The following is a 19,271-nucleotide window of genomic DNA, read 5'->3' as shown; positions in this document are numbered from 1 at the left end:
TCTAGTGCGTGCAAATGAATGAGACTGAGAGAAGGAGAGAGAAGAGATACGACACCGAGGGGTTGTAAAACCCTCCTCCGAAGGCCCCACTCTCGTCGGCGAGAGTGGTCTACTTGATTGCATGAAAGAGTACAATGCGAATGCAAAGGACTGATGCTGTTGGACTATGCCGATGACGACGATGGTTACGACGACGATGGTGACGACGACGGCTTCATGGCTGGAACTGGGACTCTTTTGTGGCTGATCTGGACTGTTTCCTATTGCTGAACTGATGAAGAATTCGTTGGTATAGCTGCTGACAGAAAACGCTGGTTTTTAGGGTTTGCTGCGTTTTTAGGGTTTCGACAGGCTGCTGAAAATGCTGCCACAGCAGGGTGGTAAGGGGCTGAAATCGCTGTAAAGGCTGGGTTTGGCTGGCGTTAGAGGCTTGCAAAAACGCTGGCCTGAACTGTGTGAAAAAACGCTGATCTGGTCTCTTTGCTGGCGATCCTTGTAATGCTGAAAATGCTAGGCTCAATGGCTTGCTGGCGATGGTTGCTGGGGGAAAACGCAAGAGAGATGAGATGCTAGGCGGTGATCCAGAACTCTGATGGCTGTGGGTGAAGGGGTCTCCCAAGATGGCTTGGAGAGGGTCTTGCTGAGAGAGGGAGGGAACACCTGCTGCTTGGGGAAGTCTATTGTGTTCTCTGTTCATCTGCCAAATTATGCTAACTTGGGTTTGCTTATATATTAACTTAGCAAAATTGCCCTACCTACTTTTGTTGGAAAGTCACTTAAAAATAATAAGTGAAAATCCCAATAAATAGGAAAATAGGCTAAATGCATTGGAAAATTCCCCTAACTGATGCTAATGGATTTTGATGGGAATTCCGATGATCATGCTGTGTGCAACCGGAGGATATGCATCTATGCTAAGTGATTGGGCATGCACGGTCTACGAATAGACTCACAAAAGTGCCAGATCACCGCTAATCTAGACTTGACTTGATTGACGAGAACCCTGCTATGGTGTAGCTTGTCCACGGACACATAGGGTTGGGATGTGTCACGTGATAGACTGGTGAGCAGATGTGCAATGGCATTATTTTGCACTGCCTTGGTTCATTGGCTACAGACCATGCTTTGGCTGGAGCCATTATGCATGTCGTCAAGAGTGGGTCTTGTGCAGACCTTAGCATCAGCTTGAAGTCCCATAAGATAAGCTCTGTGAAGGACACGCAGGTCGAAGGAGAGCCAGGGTAGAAATGTGACCAGGAGGGAACTTTGCCAACTGCCTTGTGAGGTCTTGGCAACAGGTGGGGGAGCCCTGGGAGCTGCTGCTAAGGGCCCTCCGTGGCCTCCATGTTTGCCATTTCCTTCCCCGACGAGAACAGATCATTCACCAGAATTACATTGTAGGCCGTGGCTGTGGCCTCTGTCATCTTGTGCATCACCTCCCCCATTTTCCCCGGCAGCTCACATGCACTGGTTCCCGGCAACTCCACCCGCAGTGCATACTCTATCAACAGCAACGTTGGCCACGCAAACCCGTTCTCTATGCTCAGCTCCATCATCTCTTTCCCAATGTAATCACTAAGCCCCTTCTGCCTTGACAGTTGACACCCATATATCCTTCATCGCCTCCATCGACCTCAACATTTCCCCCGCCAACCTCCTTTGCAGCCCGTCTGACATCCCTCTACACATCTTGATTCTTCTCCCAGACCTCCACCTGAAAACGTACCATGAACGACACTATGCGCTGGTCTGTCGTTTGTACTGGATAGCTTGGCCTGTCGGGCGAGAGAAGGTAGCGCTGATCACGGTGGCAAAGGCTCGCCCACTTCAACTGCGGTCTGACCATCTGCCTCCTCAATAGTGTCATCGAGGAGGAAGAGCCAAGTGGTGAAGTTGATGAGCAGGACAAGGCGCTCTCTGGCGATGGTGAAAGGGTAGAAAGAGGCAAGGAGGAGGGGAAAGAGACTCCGAAGGCACGAGGGGCGAATGGAGTCGCGCGGGAGGAGGGGTTGAAGAAGGAGAGGGACCATCGCTCGCATTCTGATCGTACTGATTTGTAAGCGGGGTGGTGACGAACGAAAAAAAGGCAGGTGATGGGGTGGGGGAGGGGAAGGGCAACAAGTGACGCCGGTGCAGGAGGAGACTGAAGAGCAGGAGGGGGAGCTTCAGAGACAGGAGGGGGGAGAAGCAGCGATTGCGGCGGCGGCAACAGTGCTGTTGCCCTTCAGCACAGATGTAGCAGCTGGCAGCTGGAGAGCGGGATGCTACAAAGAAGAGGACCATAACGTTGGAGGTAAGAATTAGTACAAGCTGAATGGTTATTAGGGTTTATGTTAGTGCTTACTAGTAACTGCTGCTGCTGCCGACGTCTTATCATGCAAATTGTCATCGCGGGATGCAACACAGTCCTGTTGGTGCCATCCCACACTCGTGTTAGCCTGCACCTCATTTCTCTTCCTTCGGAATCTTGAGATCAATTAATTCAAGTTTGGAGTTTAGAGAGTAATCGTGAGGTGGCACAATGTTTGTCGGGCACCCAGTATAGTGCTGTATTTAACACATAGGCATTCTAGTAGCTATTTTGCTTTATGTACAAGCCCCATTTACTGAATTCAACCATTGCATTGCTACTGGTTTATTCACACACACACACACACACACACACACACACACACACACACACACACACAGAAATGAAATGATATATTAACGTCTACAAAAGGCCAAAATGACCTATGAGACCAACTGATTACAATGATGAGTCTAGTACCAAGTCTAGGTACAAACAAAGAAAACTACAAACAAAGAACTGAGATAATAGGAAAGCTACCGACTCCTATGGGTGGCTGGTAGGCTGAGCAATGGTATCATGCCACAAAGGTACAAAGTGGGGATAAGTGTCACCATGATATAATAAAGCAATGGGATGGAGCCTATATTGGTCGACACTCAGGGTGTCGTGCTAGAATCCTGTGGATCCTCTGCCGCAATCTCCGCCGGTGCTGGGTGGCTCCCCTCCTCAGTCGCGGTCGTCTCGATCTCCCCAACTCTATAGCTCGGTTAATGAGAGTACCGCTGGTGTGTGTATGGGTGGGAACCGAGCTCTGTGATGATGGTGTCCCCTCTGCCTCTGTGGTACTCAGACTGAAGAAATCTGAGATGTGTCTTTGGGACTATCTCTGTCTTTGCCCTCTCAATAGAGCGTCTCTATGTCTCTGTATCTCAAGTAGAAATAATCTGAGACACCTTTGATCTTGATATCTCATCACTCTATCTAACGAGTCAAAACCATCTTTGAATAAACAATGAAAGCGTCTCCGTATCTCATAGTAGATTGTGCAGAGACATATGTAGTGAAACTCTGTCTGTGGCTCTGCATGGCATAACTGACAAATCCTACTGTCTGCTGGTATGCCTCTGAATCTACCTGTCTCAATCCCAAGCTGGTGTGAAGATGTGCGAATCTGGCCTATGGCACATCGTAACCCATGAGATAGATGTGTGTCCATGTAGCTGGGCCGTGTGACAAATCCATCTGTCTTGAGTTGGAGAAGATGCTCTCTATAGAAAGCCCTCTTCGTACACAACTCCCGTGATTGCTCTATCCATGTCCTCTTGCTATCAAGCTGGATAAGATCCTGCCGAATGAGTCTAGCACTCTCCATCCGTGTAAGAGCCAAAGATGGTGCATCAAGAGAATACTGGAAAGGGGGCACCCTGTCCATGCTGAAACCATGCCTCTGAAACCATGAGCTCATCTGTGCATACCAACATGATGTATCTCCCTGTAATGCCAGCTGTTTGGATGACTCAAGAGAAAGTCTAGCATACCTGTCCGTGGTGGTGTCCCATAAGCTGTGTACAAATGATACTGATCTGGTGATACTCAACCTCCATAGGTGGGGCAGCCAGCTCCGCTCGTATGATGTCATGTGGAACCGAGGCCTTGGCTCTAATCAGCCTAGAAATCATAAGTATCAAGGGTCTCTCCATATTACTCCATCCAGCACTGTCAACAGACGGTCCCCAAACCTGAACCCCGTAGTGCATAACTGGAGCGACCAAAGTGTTGAAAAGCCAGAGCTTTGTTCGAGGTTCCTGGAACTGAACCTGCGAACAAATCCTCTCCAAACCGCCTACGGCTGCATAGGCACGAGTCAATCTAGTGTCTGCTGCCCCTTTCAGTGTGAACCTCGGTCCACTAAAGACCACCCCAAGATATGTGTATGCATCAGTGTACTCCATATTGTCCCGCCCATATGTGAATGTAGGTGCTGATCTCCTAACCCACTGTGGCGTGGTATTAAATACCATGACCTTGGTTTTACCAAGGTTGACAGACAATCCACTATCCACTGCAAAACTATGCAATGCGTCCAAATGTCTCTGCATACCCTTTGGGGAGTCTGATATCAACACAGCATACAATAACAGAGGGATCCATGTCCCCGCAAGCTGAGCACCTCTATCTCCTCCTCTGTCAATATAATCAGAGACCTCATCAACATACATACCAAATAAAGTAGAGGACAATGGGCATCCGTGTTTCACTCCGATAGTGGAGTGAACTATGTCAGATATCCCCTCTGATGTGCGTACATGACCCATCATTGAACTGTACAATGCCATAATCCCCCATATCAGCTCTGTGGGTACCCCCAATTCCATAAGTCGGCGCTTCAATTTGGCCCTCGGTACTGTGTGAAAAGCTTTGCGGAAGTCTACAAAGCTGCAATAAATCCGTCTACCATGTGCTCGACCCTCCTCAATGATAGCTCTGAGTGTAAAGACATGATCTAGTGTGGAGAAACCCCTCCTGAAACCAGCCTGCCCAGGTGCCCGTATGCCCATAATCTCTGCCCAACTGCTTAGCCTATGTTCAAGGATGGATGCATACAACCGTGCCAATGTGTGTCCTACCATGATAGTACGGTAATTCCCAGCACTGTGGGGTCTCCCATCTTGAAGATAGGTACAATAGTAGATAATCTCCAAGACTCAGGAAAGCCCTCACACATGACACGGTTGAATAACCGTGCAAGCATCTCTGCCAACAAATCCCCAGCATGTATAATGTGCTCTGCTACCAAACCCTCATGATCCTGTGCCCGTCTGGTCTTCATCCTATCAATGGCCTCCTTTACCATCTCAGTGGTAAAGAAGGTGCTCGCAGCCGGACATGGTTGTGGTGGATCTGGTAGTGGTGTCTGTCCAGGTACAATGTATAAGGATGCTGCATACTGCCCCCATATCTTAGTAGAAGTAATCACTGGTGGGGGAGACTGCTCATGGAATAGACACGAAGCCTCTCCTGAATCTCTACTAAGGAAGAGTTGATATAAATCTTGCTCCATCTGGACCAAGAAAGCTCGTTTCTTCCGTCGCACTAGTCGTCGTGTAGCAATACGAGACTGTCTACAGGTGATCACTCCCAATGCAAGCTCCTGCTGTATCTGAGCTCTCCTCTGTCGACACTCCTCATCATACCAGCTGTTCTGAGGCATGTGCCAGAACGACGTCTCTGACCAGGCTGAGTGTATGGGTATGCCTCTGTCGCTGCCCCATGCAATGTCACTGTCAGCATAGATGTGATCTCCTCCACCGTGTATACTTGCTCTAATGTGCATAAAAGCCTACGTATCTCCTCTGCATAGATTGAGTCAGTCTTTGGTGTAAAAGTATAGCGTGGATGTCTACCACCCCGTGAGGCCTGAGATGTATTGTACTCAAAGGAGACTGATAATGTCAAAAGTGCATGATCTACTACTGTCCCAACAGGCCTGGGCCCCACTGTGAAATCCTGAATGTGAGAGATAAAGCTCGGATGTGTCATAACAGTCTACAATACTGGACCCATGTCTGCGTGGAAAACAAGTAAAACCTGTAGAAGATGGGAAAGTCGGTAAGCCATTCAGTATGGCTAAATTGTGAGTAGTCGTAATCTCCCTCAGGTATCTCCCATACTCTGTATGCTCTCTGTCGTGTGAGCATCTCTCAAGCCCCATCGCCTCTAGCTCTAGCTCTCTGAGCATCTCCTTTGAGGTGTCATAGAAAACCGTCTGTGAGCTGCCTGTACGGGCATTGAAATCTCCCAAAAGTATGATGTCTCCATCCCTAAGGAGACTGTCCTCTGGGTGAAGCATATACTGAAGTGCTGGGAGGAAAATAGCATATGGCGATGTACAAGAAACGTCCTGTCTCTGCCCTCAGCCTCACCCACAAGTATCTGGCCTGATCATCTCTCCGAACTATGTGCAGTAGTGGTTGGAGCTCCTCTTTGAAAAGATCTGCTACACCTCTTGATCCTCTAGTCCCATGCGTAGATCTGGTGCATGTCCGGCAAGCTGTCTCCCATCTGTATCCTGATATATGCGGCATCAACTGTCCTGGAGCCTGATGAGTCTCTGAGTAGAAAACAATGTCTCTGTCTCTGAAGCTGTCCTCAAAGGCCCCCACATCAAGTCTATACGAACCATTACAGTTCCAAACCGCCATCCTGAGAGTGGTCCCATAGGTCTTGCACCGTCATGTAGAGCGGTGCTCTATAATCACTACTTGTCCATTTCTGTAGAAGGCTAACTTTCCCTTCTCCCTTGCTGCTATAATCTCCGGCATGACCTCTCTCATATGTGCAAGCTGTGAGAGCGTAAGATCATCTCCTAAAAAAATACCTGTTTTCTTGAGGGTTGGCCTCTTCTTTAAAAAGTCTTTCTTTTCTTCCATGGAGGGAAAGCGCAAAATGAGAGCCCGTTCTTTTGAACTCTCCCCATTACCTTCACTCTTCTTGCCCACTCTCCAAGCTTGTGTGTGCGAGGGCTTCTCCACCCCCATCATTGAAATGAGGCTCTTCACCTCTTGGTCCACCTTATCTGAATCTTTCAGGCCGGTCACTCTCACGTGTAGAGCGCGTACCCTTCTTCGTTGTTCCTCTTCTAGTGTCTTGTTGATGATGTCGGGTGTAGTCGGAGTGTCCTTGCCCTTACCCTTCTTGACAACTTCAATCCACTTTTCAGCCTCTTCCATCTTCTTTTGCATTTTGGATAGAACCTCCACCCATGAGGTCTTCTTTTCCCCTTCCTCCTTTATTTCTTTGACTTGTGCTCGTATACTATTCAACTTATCTATCATTGATGGTTGAATTTCTCCATCTTCAAGGCGTCCTCCCTCTTTGGTTTCGTCGAGTTCCTTCCGAAGGGTTGAGATGCTACCTTTTAGAGCTTGAATTTCATCCCGGAACTCCTTGCGCTCTAGTTCCCTCGCCTGTTCCTCCCTCTTTTTCCATTCAAGAATTAAGTTCTTCTCTTTCTTCCACTCATCCATGTGAGCTCTGCATTCTTTCAACTCCCTTTCAATGACTGTCATCCTCTTGCTTGTGACCATGAAGTGCGCCGCCATTTTTTTCTTGCCTTATTTGTTTCACTTTCTAAGAGAGAGGAGAGACCAAACTACATTCACCGCATTATGCATACATGTGTTTCCACACTAAGCCTACATGGCATACATTGTCAATTTTGCAATTTCTGTGAGTTCTGCAGTTTCCAATTTTCTTGTAAAAAAAAACCCTGTGAAATTTTGAGATTTTGTCTCTCTGTTTTCAAATTCTTGAAGGGCTGAGTCGAAGGCTGTAAATTCCCTGCACCTGCAGGCCGGGGGGGGGGGGGGGGGGGGGCGGGGGCGCACGAAATACTACCAGCGATGGGGTGAGCAGGGCGACGTGAGCAGGGACAGCACGCAGAGAAACTGCCTGCGATGGGGTGATAAACAGGGGCGGCGTGAGAAGACAGCGTGCAGGTGACTCAGGTGAGGCAGCGCGCAGGCAGGCTTGAGCAGGGACAGTCCGCAGCAGCTCAGGTGAGGCAGCGCGCACAGAGAGAGAGAGAGAGAGAGAGAGAGAGAGAGAGAGAGAGAGAGAGAGAGAGAGAGAGAGAGAGAGAGAGAGAGAGACTCTGAAGCCTCATCATTATGCGTTTTTAAAATTGATATGGTGGTTTTTTAAACCTTTCACTGTTGCTCTCAAGGGCAGGCCTCGTGATTTTATCACTTGTTTTTGCTCAAGATACGTAGACATACAGAGAGCTTGTTGCGAGATAAACTCAAAGGTAGATTACAGATTTTTTTAGACCACCTACTGGGCAGACAGAGGAGCAGGCCACTCAATAGAGCCGAGATATCACCCACACCAGAGGTAAGTTGATCGATTGGGCTACGGAGCTAGGGAGATCTAGACGCCCATGACTAAGGGGTACCTCATAGCATCGACAAAGACTACGATAGAGGATACGGATTGCTTTAGCTCGACATGTGGGACGCCTATTCATATACTGAGATTGTATTACTCACTGTTTCACCATCACACACTTAATAGTGCTACACAGCTCTGAGATACGTAGATTCATGACAGTAACCATTTAGACTTATCTTATTTCCGCTCATTTTATTTTGTACCTTGACATTGTATCAATTCATCAGGATTGTACCGGTTTGGTCTCATAGGTCATTTTGGCCTTTTGAAGACGTTTAATAAAACATTTCATTTCATCTCTCTCTCTCTCTCTCTCTCTCTCTCTCACCCAATCCTACTTAGGTTTAGGTCTTGTTTTTTTCTTTTTCTTATCTTCTACCCTATTGACGGACCCTCAGTCCTTAACTGATATGTATCGAATGCCTTCACTTAAAAGGCTGTGTTGTAATGTTTTTGTCTTCGGTCACATGGGTCATATATGACCTCCGTGGACGATAATGCAATCTGTGTGTGTGTGTGTCCGCGCGTGCGGGGGCTTGAGGGAACAGAGCTGAATGAAAATTCCTCTGGGATGCTACAAGGAGTCTGTTATCAAGGGGAACAACATGAAGTGTAGGCCATCCAAACAGATTTATGTTCATTAAGGTGGCATATAGGTGCATAAGACGAACCATTTTCCTAGTCTGAGACTGAAGAAAGCCGCATGTAAGATCATCACTCAAACAATCAATGACGATACTTTTTTGTGCCTGCAGTATGAAATGCGTTGACTGATCTGAATGATTGACGGGTAAAGCATGGATAGCCTTGTGTGTGGGCTCTACATCATACCTCTTGCCTATGGACCCTGCCACCCGTACAGTTGTCAAGGGAATAGTGGCCAGCTGATGTCCAGATTCATGCCAAGGTAATACTAGAAAACTGCAAAGCTGGCCTCATAATTCAGCTGAGAAGTGGCCATTATCTCTAGTCACAGTGAGTGGTGGGGAATGGAGTTGAGCCTGGCACAAGACTACCATCATCATCAGAAAAGCTCCATAATCCCTGTGAGCTTTCCGGTGATAGTTATGCCAATGATCTGCGATAGGTCTGCATCTAGGCAGCATGCTTGTGACCACTGAAGCAAAGAGAGGAGGCTGGCTTCTGACCAGCTGACCAAATCAATGTGTCCTCTCACCTAGCTGGAGGCCTTCTTGATCTCATAAAGGAAAGTTTCATTATAGCAGCGGCTATTGCTCTATTCCGTAGCGAGCCATGGCCTGTGCCGAGTTAGGTCTCTCCTAGTAGACAACCAGACATGAACGAGAGAGCATAAAAGGCCAGGCATCAGAGCCTTGGTGTGGCTGGAGTACTCTTGATATATCGCCGAGCACCTGAACAATGTTTTCTGCACTCCTGAAAAAAGCGAGGAAAACATATTATTTATGTGAGGAGCTTGACTAAATCTGTCTAGATAGTGAAGCATGATAGAAGAATTCAGATCTTTCTTGTTGGAAAATAAGGGGCTGCTCTCAAGCCCTGCAACCATCCCGAGGGTGTTGCTGCATCAAGCCATGAGTGGACCCAAGACTAGCAAGCTAAGCTTTCTTTTGCATATACAAAGCATGTCCCCTTGTAAAGGCAGTAGTTTGACATGCCTGGTTGGAAACAACAATGTATGAGGAAAGAATTTGAGCAGATCCAGCGACATCCTTATATCTAGGCACCAACTACCCTGATTTTTCTCTTTGACATATGCATGGGAGAGGATTGAAGTAGGTATCTGTCAAAGGTGGTAGCGGAATATGCAATGAAGACTCCGATCTGGAACACCTGCAATGCCAAACACATGAACAAGGCATACTTGTGGAGAAGAGAGATCACTGAGGTAGAGAGAGACAAGACATCTGAGAATGAGAGAGAGAGAGAGAAATGAAATGAAATGTTATATTAACGTCTTCGAAAGGCCAGAGTGACCTATGAGACCAAAAAGTTACAATGTGCTGGATCTGATACAAAGTTAGAGTAACAAGATGACAAAATGACAAAATAACAAAATAAAATACTATGGAATCTTAGACTGCTGAGTGTGGACTAAGCCGCTAAAACAGCTAGCTGGGATAGCTAGATCACAGGAGATCCAGCATCGGTCGCTGGCGGATCTCATCAATCTCCTCCATGGTCAGTAGTCTGACCGGGCGTCGTGCATGTCGAGCCAAAATGACCGGGATCCTTTGCTGTAGCCTCTGTGTAGTCCTCCGCAGTCGTGGGCGTCTGGATCTCCCCAACTCAGTCGCTCGATCGATCACTATGCCTCTGGTGTAAAGCGACGAGCTCTGCTGTGGTAGTAACTCCTCCGGGTGTCCAGTGGCAGCTCTAAAGAAGTCTGTGATCTGTCTCTGAGACTGGCTAGTCTTTCCTCTCATCAAGCTCTCTCTATGTCTGCGTAGCTTCGAGCAAAAACAAACCCAGGCATCTCTGATCCTCATACCGCATGACTCTAGAGAATGGTCCAAAGCCCTCTCTGAACAAGCAATGGAAGCGGCCTCGTATCTCGTAGTAGATGGGGCAATGGCATGTGTAGTGCAACTCTGTCTCAGGCTCGATGTCACACAGGGGGCATGTCCTGGCCTCTGCTGGTATTCCGCTGTATCTCCCAATCTCGATCCACAGCTGGTGTGAAGATGTGCGTATCTGGCCGATAGCACATCGTATCCCATGAGACAGGTGAGTGTCCATGTATCTGGGCCTCGTCACAAAACCATCCTCCGTAAGCTGGAGGAGATGCTCTCTGTAGAAAGCCATCTTCGTGCCTAGCTCCTGTACTGGTTGTATCCATGTCCTCTTGGTGTCTAGCTGAGTCAAGTCCTGGCGAATGAGCCTGGTGATCTCGGATTGTGTAAGAGTCACAGAGGGCACATCCAGTGAGTATTGGAAAGGAGGCAATCTGTCTATGCTGAACCCATGCGTCTCAAACCATGACGTCATCTACCCATACCAGCATGCTGTATCTCCCTGCACGGCTAACTGTCGAGAGGACTCAAGTGCAAGGCGTGCATATCTGTCTCTGGGAAGTTCCCACATGCGGTGTATGAAGGAGACAAATCTGGTGAGCGCCCCACCAGTGGGGAGGCAGCTAGCTCTGCTCGTATAATAGCACGTGGTACTAAAGTCTTGGCCTTAATGAGCCGTGAGATCATAGAGACCAAAGGCTTCTCCATGTCCCCCCATCCATCACTGCGGCCTGTCCTCCTGTGATGGTCCAGTGAAGGTCCCGAAATCTCAGCTCCATAGAGCAATACAGAGGCCACCATAGTGTCAAAGAGCCAGAGCTTCGTCCGAGGCTCCTGAAACTGAACCTGTGAACACATCCTTTCCAATTTACCCAATGGTGCATGGGCTTTGGTCAATCTAGTCTCTGCTGCCCTCCTCAATGAAAATGCTGGTCCACTGAAAACCACTCCAAGGTAAGTGTAAGCATCTGTATACTCCACCTTCTCTTGTCCATATGTGAAGGCGGGCGCTGACCTCCTGATCCACTGTGGGGTGGTATTTAAAACAATGACCTTGGTTTTACCAAGGTTGACGTACAAACCACTTTCTTGGGCAAACCTATGCAAACCATCCAGTTGACGTTGCATCCCCTCCGGAGAGTCAGAAATCAAAACAATATCATCAGCATATAACAATAGTGGAATCCATGTCCCCGCTAGCTGGGCACCTCTATTACCATCTCTCTCAATGTAGTCAGAAACCTCATCTACATACATACCAAATAGAGTAGGAGAGAGCGGGCAGCCCTACTTCACCCCAATAGTGGAGTAAATTGGTGTGGATAGACCCTCTGGGGTGCGTACGTGCCCCACTACTGACCTGTATAATGCCATGACCCCCCAAATGAGCTCTGTGGGTACTCCCATCTGCTGTAATCTGCGCATCAATCTCGCTCTGGGCACTGTGTCAAATGCTTTACGGAAATCCAGAAAGCTGCAATAGATCCGTCTCCCACGCGATCTGCCCTCCTCAATGATGGCTCTGAGTGTTAAGATGTGATCAAGAGTAGAGAAACCCCTCCTGAAACCTGCCTGCCCGGCTGCGCGCATCCCCTCTCTCTCTGCCCATCTACTCAGTTGCTACTCAAGAATAGATGCGTACAACCGTGCCAATGTGTGTCCAATCATGATAGTGCGATAGTTCCCAGGCTCCATAGGGTCTCCCGACTTGAAGATAGGTACAACAGTAGATAGGCTCCAGCTATCAGGCAAGCCATCACACATGGCACGGTTAAACATAACTGCTAGAAGCTCTGCTAGTAAATCTGTGGCATGCATGAAATGCTCAGCCACTAAGCCATCATGATCATATGCTTTCCCAGTCTTCATCCTGTCAATGGCCTTCCTCACCATCTCAGCGGTGAAAAAACCACATGTGTGCGGGCATGGATCGGGGGGGTCGGGAAGGGGGGTTGCTCAGGAACCGTGTACAAAGATGATGCATACTGGCCCCAGTCCTCTGTAGAAGTGATGGCAAGGGGGGGGGGGGGGGGGGGGGGGGAGTGCTCATGAAAGAGCCTCCACGCCTCACGTGAGTCCTGACTCAAGAAAAGCTGGTATAGATCCTGCTCTAGGCGAGCCAAAAATGCCCTCTTCTTCCGCCGCACTAGACGTCGGAAGTCAATTTGTGACTGCCTATGAGTGATGTTCCCCAAAAGCACCTCCCTCTGAAGTCTAGCTCTAGTGTCCCGGCATTCCTCATCATACCAACTTTTCAGGGGCATGCTCCCTGAACGGCGTCTCTGCTCAGGTTGGGTGTGTGGGTATGCCTCATCTGCTGCATCATGTAGTGTCTGTGTCAGTATAGTAGTAAGCTCCTCCAGAGGTCGCCCTGGCTCCTCTGTGCACAGGCGTCTGTAGATCCCATCTATGTATACAAAGTCCGTCTCCCGAGTGAAGGTGTAGCGAGTAGGGGCTGTTGCCCGTAGCCTGTGTGTTACACTAAACTGAAAAGAAATGGTTAGCGATACAAGAGCATGATCCATTGCCACACCAACAGGTTTAGGTCCAACCGTGAGGTCCTGGATACTAGAGATGAGGCTCGGTTGTGCCATGACATAGTCCACTGTGCTGGCTCCATGTCTGTGTGGGAAGCATGTGAAGCCTCCCGAAGCGGGAAACCTCTGTATGCCATTCAAGATGGCCAGTCCATGTGCGGTGCCCATGTCTATCAGGTGTCGTCCATATTCAGTATATTCCGCATCGTGTGATAGTCTGGACAGGCCCGTCTCTACAACATCTAGCTCTCTCAGCATCTCCTCTGAAGTATCATAAAACACTGTCTGGTGATGAGCAGTCCTAGCATTGAAGTCCCCGAGAATGATAATGTCACCATCTCTAGAGAACTCCCATATGTCATCATCCAAAATAGAGAAGGGGGACTGTCCTCTGGGTGATGCATAAACCGATGTACTCGGGGGAAAGTAGCAAATAGCAATGTAGAGATATCTGCCTGTCTCTGCTTTCAATCTCACCCACATGTACCTAGCCTGCTCATCCTTGCGGGCTATATGTATCAATGGCTGCAAATCCTCTCTAAATAACACTGCCACTCCCCCCGAGCCCCTTCCTCTGCGCTCTGAGCGTGTCTCCTATCTGTAAGCTGTTTCCCATCTGTATCCACTGGATTGCCCAGGGGCCTGATGTGTCTCAGAGTAAAAGATGATGTCTCTTCCAGTAAAGCTATCCTCAAAAGCACCCGCATCAAGACGCATGGATCCATTACAGTTCCAGGCCGCCACTTTATGTGTGGTCCCATAAGTCTCGCACCGTCATGTGGAGCGTCGCTCCAGTATTACTCTTCTTCCATCTCGGTAAAAGGCAATCTTGCCTTTCCCCCTTCCCGCTCTAATCTCCGGCATTACTTCCTGCATATGAGCGTCCTACGAGAGAGTAAGATCATCCCCGAGAAAAATGCCCGTCTCTTGAAGAGTTGGCCTTTTCTTCAAGAATGACTTCTTCACTTCCATGGAGGGAAAACGGAGGATGAGTGCCCTTTCTTTTGAGGTTTCCCCACTGCTTCCATTTTTCTTTATGTTGCCCACTCTCCAGGCTCTTGTGTGCGTCGGCTCATGAACCCCCATCAAGGCCATGAGTTCTTTTACCTCTTCGTCCACATTGCCTTTGTCTTTAAGACCGCAAATTCTCACATGTAAAGCGCGTACACGTCTTCTTTGCTCCTCATTTAGTGTCTGATTAATGATAGCGGGTGTGGATGTGGACGTTATCTCCTTGCCTTTCCCTTTCCTGGCCACCTCGATCCATTTCTCGGCTTCATCCGCTTTCTGTTGAGTTTTTGTAAGAACATCCACCCAAGAAGTCGTCATCTCTTTGTGTTGCTCTTCTCCCTCTTTGATGGCCTGGACTTGCTCCTTGATAGTATTGATTTCTTTGATTACTGAGGGTTGCAATTCGCCCTCTTCCAGTGTGTTGCTTGATTGTGCTTCGGCGAGATCTTTTTTGAGTGACTTAATCGCTTGTCCTGAGCCGTCACTCGGTCTTCCAGTGCGCTTATCTTGCTTTCTTGGATCAGGACGCGTCCTTCGAGCATATTTATTGTGCCCAATAGATTGCGGTTCATCTTGGTAATAGTCTCTGTCATTTCCTCTTTGCACTTTTGAATGGCATCCTCTAGGGGGTCGGCTTTATCGCTCAGCTTCCTCATGCTTAATCACTGTCCGAAAAAGAGCCACTAAGCGCACATATGCATCCACACTATGCATACATTGTCTCCCGCATCAAGCATACATCCGCATCAAGCCTTCCACGGCGGGTAAAGATACAATTACAGCCTACTGCGGGCGTCACCCTTAAAGACAAAAGCCAAAATAATGGAGGGGCCTTGCGCCCAATGTCCTATCTAATGTTGTCCTGCATACACCACAAAACCGAACCTGTCGAAGCTGTCCCACACAACCAAAACAGCCCTGGGTCTGCTCCTGTTCTAGCACCTGTACTAGTAGAATCGGCCTTTCTGATTTTGTGATTTTCCTTTTTGCTTTTCGGTGGGCAGTGCTTTCCACAGGGAGAATTGAAGAAAAGCAAAAATTAAATTAATTAATCCGAGCAAGCAAATTAATTAATTAATTTGTGTTTTAGTCAAGGTGGAGGCGAGGGCGATGGGAAGAGGGCGAGGGTAGGTTCAAGGTTCAAGGGCGAGGGGCTAGAAGATAAAACTAGGGCGAGGAGAAAGGGTAATGGGCGAGGGGTGAGGGCTAGGGGTAAGGGGGGCGAGGGCGAGGAGAAAGGGTAATGGGCGAGGGCTAGGGATGAGGGTTGAGGGCGAGGGGTGAGGGCGAGGGCTAGGGACGAGCGGCAAGGGGTGGGCGCAGGGCGAGCGGCGAGCGGGGGGCGAGGGTGTAGGGCGAGGAGCGAGGGGCGGGTGCTGTAGGGTGAGGGAGGGGCGGGTGGTGCAGAGAGAGGCATACTCCGCCATGATAAAGGTTTTTATTTGTCAAGAAAGAGCAAAAATACTAGAAGCACTAAAGATCTAAACAATAAAATAGTGTGTTACTAAGTCAAACAATAAGTGGGCTTTTAGAACTTCCAATCCCAAAGGAATTTGAAAAATCTTAAGTTCTAAAAAGACACAACAATCAGTTTAGTTAAGTTCACAAAACTCATGAGAATATATTTCTCCACCTACAGAACTCGAATCTAAATAAAAATCTCAAAAAGAAGGAACACCAGAAACAAAAAGATCATCTACAAGGCGTCTTACATTGCATAACTTGTGCAAAAATATTGGACTAGTGTTAGCAAGTAAAAATATAGAAATTAACAATAAAGGCAGCACAATCGATGCCCATAGGGACCAATTGTTTGCTTAAAAAGAGAGTGACCGACGGGTATATATAACTTATTCACTCTCTCTCTCTCTCTCTCTCTCTCTCTCTCTCTCTCTCTCAGTGGGAGAAGTTTATCTGTGGTGGGTTGACAATGTCTGGGTTGTGTTTTGGCTAAAATGTCCATTTATTTTGGTAGTATCTCTTGTTTTCTGCCTTGGAGAATAATTTGATGTATCTTTAATTACATGGTTGACAGGAATAAGTTCGGATCTGTTTTAGACTTGGTGCCCTTGGCAGACAGCATTATCAAGCTGTCTTCTAATTGTGAGCTATGTGGAAAGCCAGCCTCGTTTACATTCAGAAAAACAGATGATAGCAACAAGGAGGTGATCGGAGGAACTGACATATATATGCCAGTGTGCCGGCAGCACTATTATAGTGGCAAGGTTGCCTTGGAGGCTACCCGGACAGTACTAAAAAGTGGGAAGATTGCTACGGAGGCTACCCGGACTGTATTAAATAACCATGAGTTCCTATCTTTGCAGTCTGAGAAAGCTGACAAATCTACCAATGTATTCTTTGATAAAGAGCTCTAGACGTTGCCTTGATAATTAAGTTTTTTTTGTGTGCATTGATTGATTTAATCTAAAGATGCTCATTAACTATACAAAGTAAGCCTTGATAATTAAGTTTTTGTGTGTGCATTGATTGATTTAATTTCTTAAGTTTGCACATTAACATGCAAGGTAAGGGACATGGTCATATATGCCTTCTGTCTTGTTAGACAGGTGCATTTTTATCTCCTTTGCGTACGATTTATGTATGGGTGCATTGGTTTGGTACCAACCTAAATCTGATCTGCTCTTGAATGTGGTATGACTTGTTCTACACTTAATCTGGCACCGATGCTCATGCTTTTCACTGTTCCTTACATCATTTGCAGACATTATAAAGACTCAGGGGCATGAATATAATTGAGTCGTACAATTGATCTTTTCATTTGACATTAAGGCGGCTCTTCATCCAGGTTTTCATGCAGTCTTTGAAACCTCGTACATGTGAGAGCAATATTTTGTCCATGCCCATGTTGGGAATATTACATGTGGGTAGATGGACATGCCCGCTCTTTCCACTGGACCGGCGGTCATCTACCAGTGGTGGCAAGCTAGATGGTGAATTAGAACCATCAAACTGTTCACTAATTGGAGGCGCAAGAGTATCATGACCCTCATCATTTAGTGATGCAACATCAAGGCCACTATAATGATGCAGGCAAGTGCTTGGTGATGGTCAAGGCATGCGACTGATAGTGGTCAATGTTCAGAACATAGTGCAAGAATCATTTGTGGACAACCTCAAAACTTCTCAACAATGCTCCACACCCCAAGTTCACTCAAGGAAATGAATGTGTATTGGAGACTCATTAGGAGCAAGAAGTTGGACTAGAGGCATAAATGTGGCTAGCTTAGGGGGAGAGCTAATGAGGGTCACTTTCTTTTTTGTTAAACATAAGGTTGGTAAACGAGGCAATTGCAAAGAGGACTTACAATACTCCCTAGGTTATCTTATGGCAAATGCAGTGGAACAAATTGCTTGAACATAGCTGTTGCATCGCAGTCTCAAGGTAAGCATAAGATAAACACCAAACCTTTCTGAGTATCACCATGCATGGCTCTCAAGTTTTACTCCCTCAAGTGCCTGATGTGATAACCTTTAAGATTATATTCTAGCTCTAAATTTAAAGGGCATCTCTATTAAAGAATGGGGAATGGCCCCACCATAGATCAATGATACATTAGCCACGACGGTGCTTGCCTTCATATTGAACCTCTATTTGATTCGATCTTATAGGTTGAATGTCTCGTTTGGACCCCTTCACAAGGCTACTTATCTTTGCATAAACTTGTTCGATGTTGTCAACAAAAGAAATGTGGAAACGAGAATTTAAGAGGTGAGCAAATTTTAATTACCCTTTAATTCAATCTCTAAGATTAATTTATAAGCATCATTTTGAGAGCTTGACAGTATGATAATTGTGGCTCTTGAAGTGTAACTTACTTGGCTGTCTTTCTGCTTTGAGAATCACATTGTTAATCTCACCCAAGTGGGTATCCTTGAATCTAAATGACAATAATGTAGTGCTTGAAGCTTCATTGTGACCATCAATGAAATGTTAGTTCTTGTAGTGAATAAATATGGGACAAAGAAATTCCCAAGTAGAGGAACTCAACATAGTGAAGTGGAGAAGAAGATAGAAAAAGGCTAAAATATGGTTAGATGGGACCATTTTTCTTCTTTTTGAAGAGTTAAACAGGTTGTTTTTTAAGAGGTATTTTTAGAACCAAAAGGATGACAGTCATCCCAAGTTTAAACTTGTGTATCTTTTAAGTTGCTAAGGCTTTGGGCCTATAAAGAAGTATCAACAAGACGTTTAATGGATGTTTGCTAGTAGAACTTAGTGCACTCTTTTTAGTTCTTGGGGTTTCTTGAACGAATTAGTGTCTTGCTCATTTTTTAGGAACTATTTTGATCATGTTCTAAAGTTGTGAATTGAAGAAATGTATATTCTTCTACCCCCCTCCTCTCTCTCTCTCTCTCTCTCTCTCTCTCTCTCTCTCTCTCTCTCATGTGGAGACACCCCTTCAAGATACACAACTTCGAGACTCCATCACATCCAGATTGAAGAGATTCAGACTTGTCACCACTGAGCAGCCCAAGAGACATTTGTTTTGGCAAACCCTTCTGTGATTATACGTGCAACCCATACTCCACACCCACCCATGTACCAGATCTTACACCCAGTTTGACATAGGATGGAGCTAGTTAGATTGATGCACTTCATGATTGTACTTCCTTGAGCATATAGATGTGCACCCATATCTTGATACATGGATGATACACATGTATATTTGATTTGCCTCATAGGTTGACTTTGGCCTCTTATAGACGTAAAAAGATCTCTCTCTCTCTCTCTCTCTCTCACACACACACACACACACACACACACACACACACACACACACACACACACACACATTGCCATTTTAATCGATTGTGATTGCTCATATAGGTACAACCTTTTGGCGGCCATTGCATGGTTCTTTAAAGGAGCACACACTCTTGTGTCATTTTACTTGTGCTAGTAGTTGCTTTAGCTTGCTAACACATGATGAATGCTCACCTTTGCACCTACATGTGCTCATAAACCTT

The 19,271-nt window shown here is 46.9% G+C and overlaps 2 protein-coding genes across 2 annotated transcripts in view; one reads left to right on the top strand and one right to left on the bottom strand.

Moving 5' to 3' along the window:
* LOC147418028 (thymidine kinase-like) overlaps positions 1–16,692 on the top strand; it is a 48,974-nt gene extending 32,282 nt beyond the window's left edge. Inside the window, exon 4 of the mRNA XM_086507425.1 lies at positions 16,318–16,692. Coding sequence (XP_086363551.1) covers positions 16,318–16,657 — 340 coding nt within the window. The 3' untranslated portion in view covers positions 16,658–16,692. The remainder of the gene's footprint in view (positions 1–16,317) is intronic.
* LOC147418029 (uncharacterized) lies at positions 2,166–15,419 on the bottom strand. Its single transcript, XM_086506476.1, has 3 exons — positions 12,864–15,419; positions 6,913–7,272; positions 2,166–2,264 (listed from the first exon to the last, which is right to left on the bottom strand). Exons 1-3 carry the CDS (start codon positions 13,752–13,754, stop codon positions 2,166–2,168), a joined length of 1,350 nt encoding a protein of 449 aa, XP_086362602.1. The 5' UTR covers positions 13,755–15,419.
* Positions 16,693–19,271: the final 2,579 nt, after the last annotated feature.

This window comes from Adiantum capillus-veneris, chromosome 30 (genome assembly GCF_014529385.1).
Source record: "Adiantum capillus-veneris isolate H3 chromosome 30, ASM1452938v2, whole genome shotgun sequence".
NCBI classification, from domain to species: Eukaryota; Viridiplantae; Streptophyta; class Polypodiopsida; order Polypodiales; family Pteridaceae; genus Adiantum; species Adiantum capillus-veneris.
Note: the sequence above shows the minus strand (reverse complement) of the source record. Positions and strands in the feature narration are given on the sequence as shown.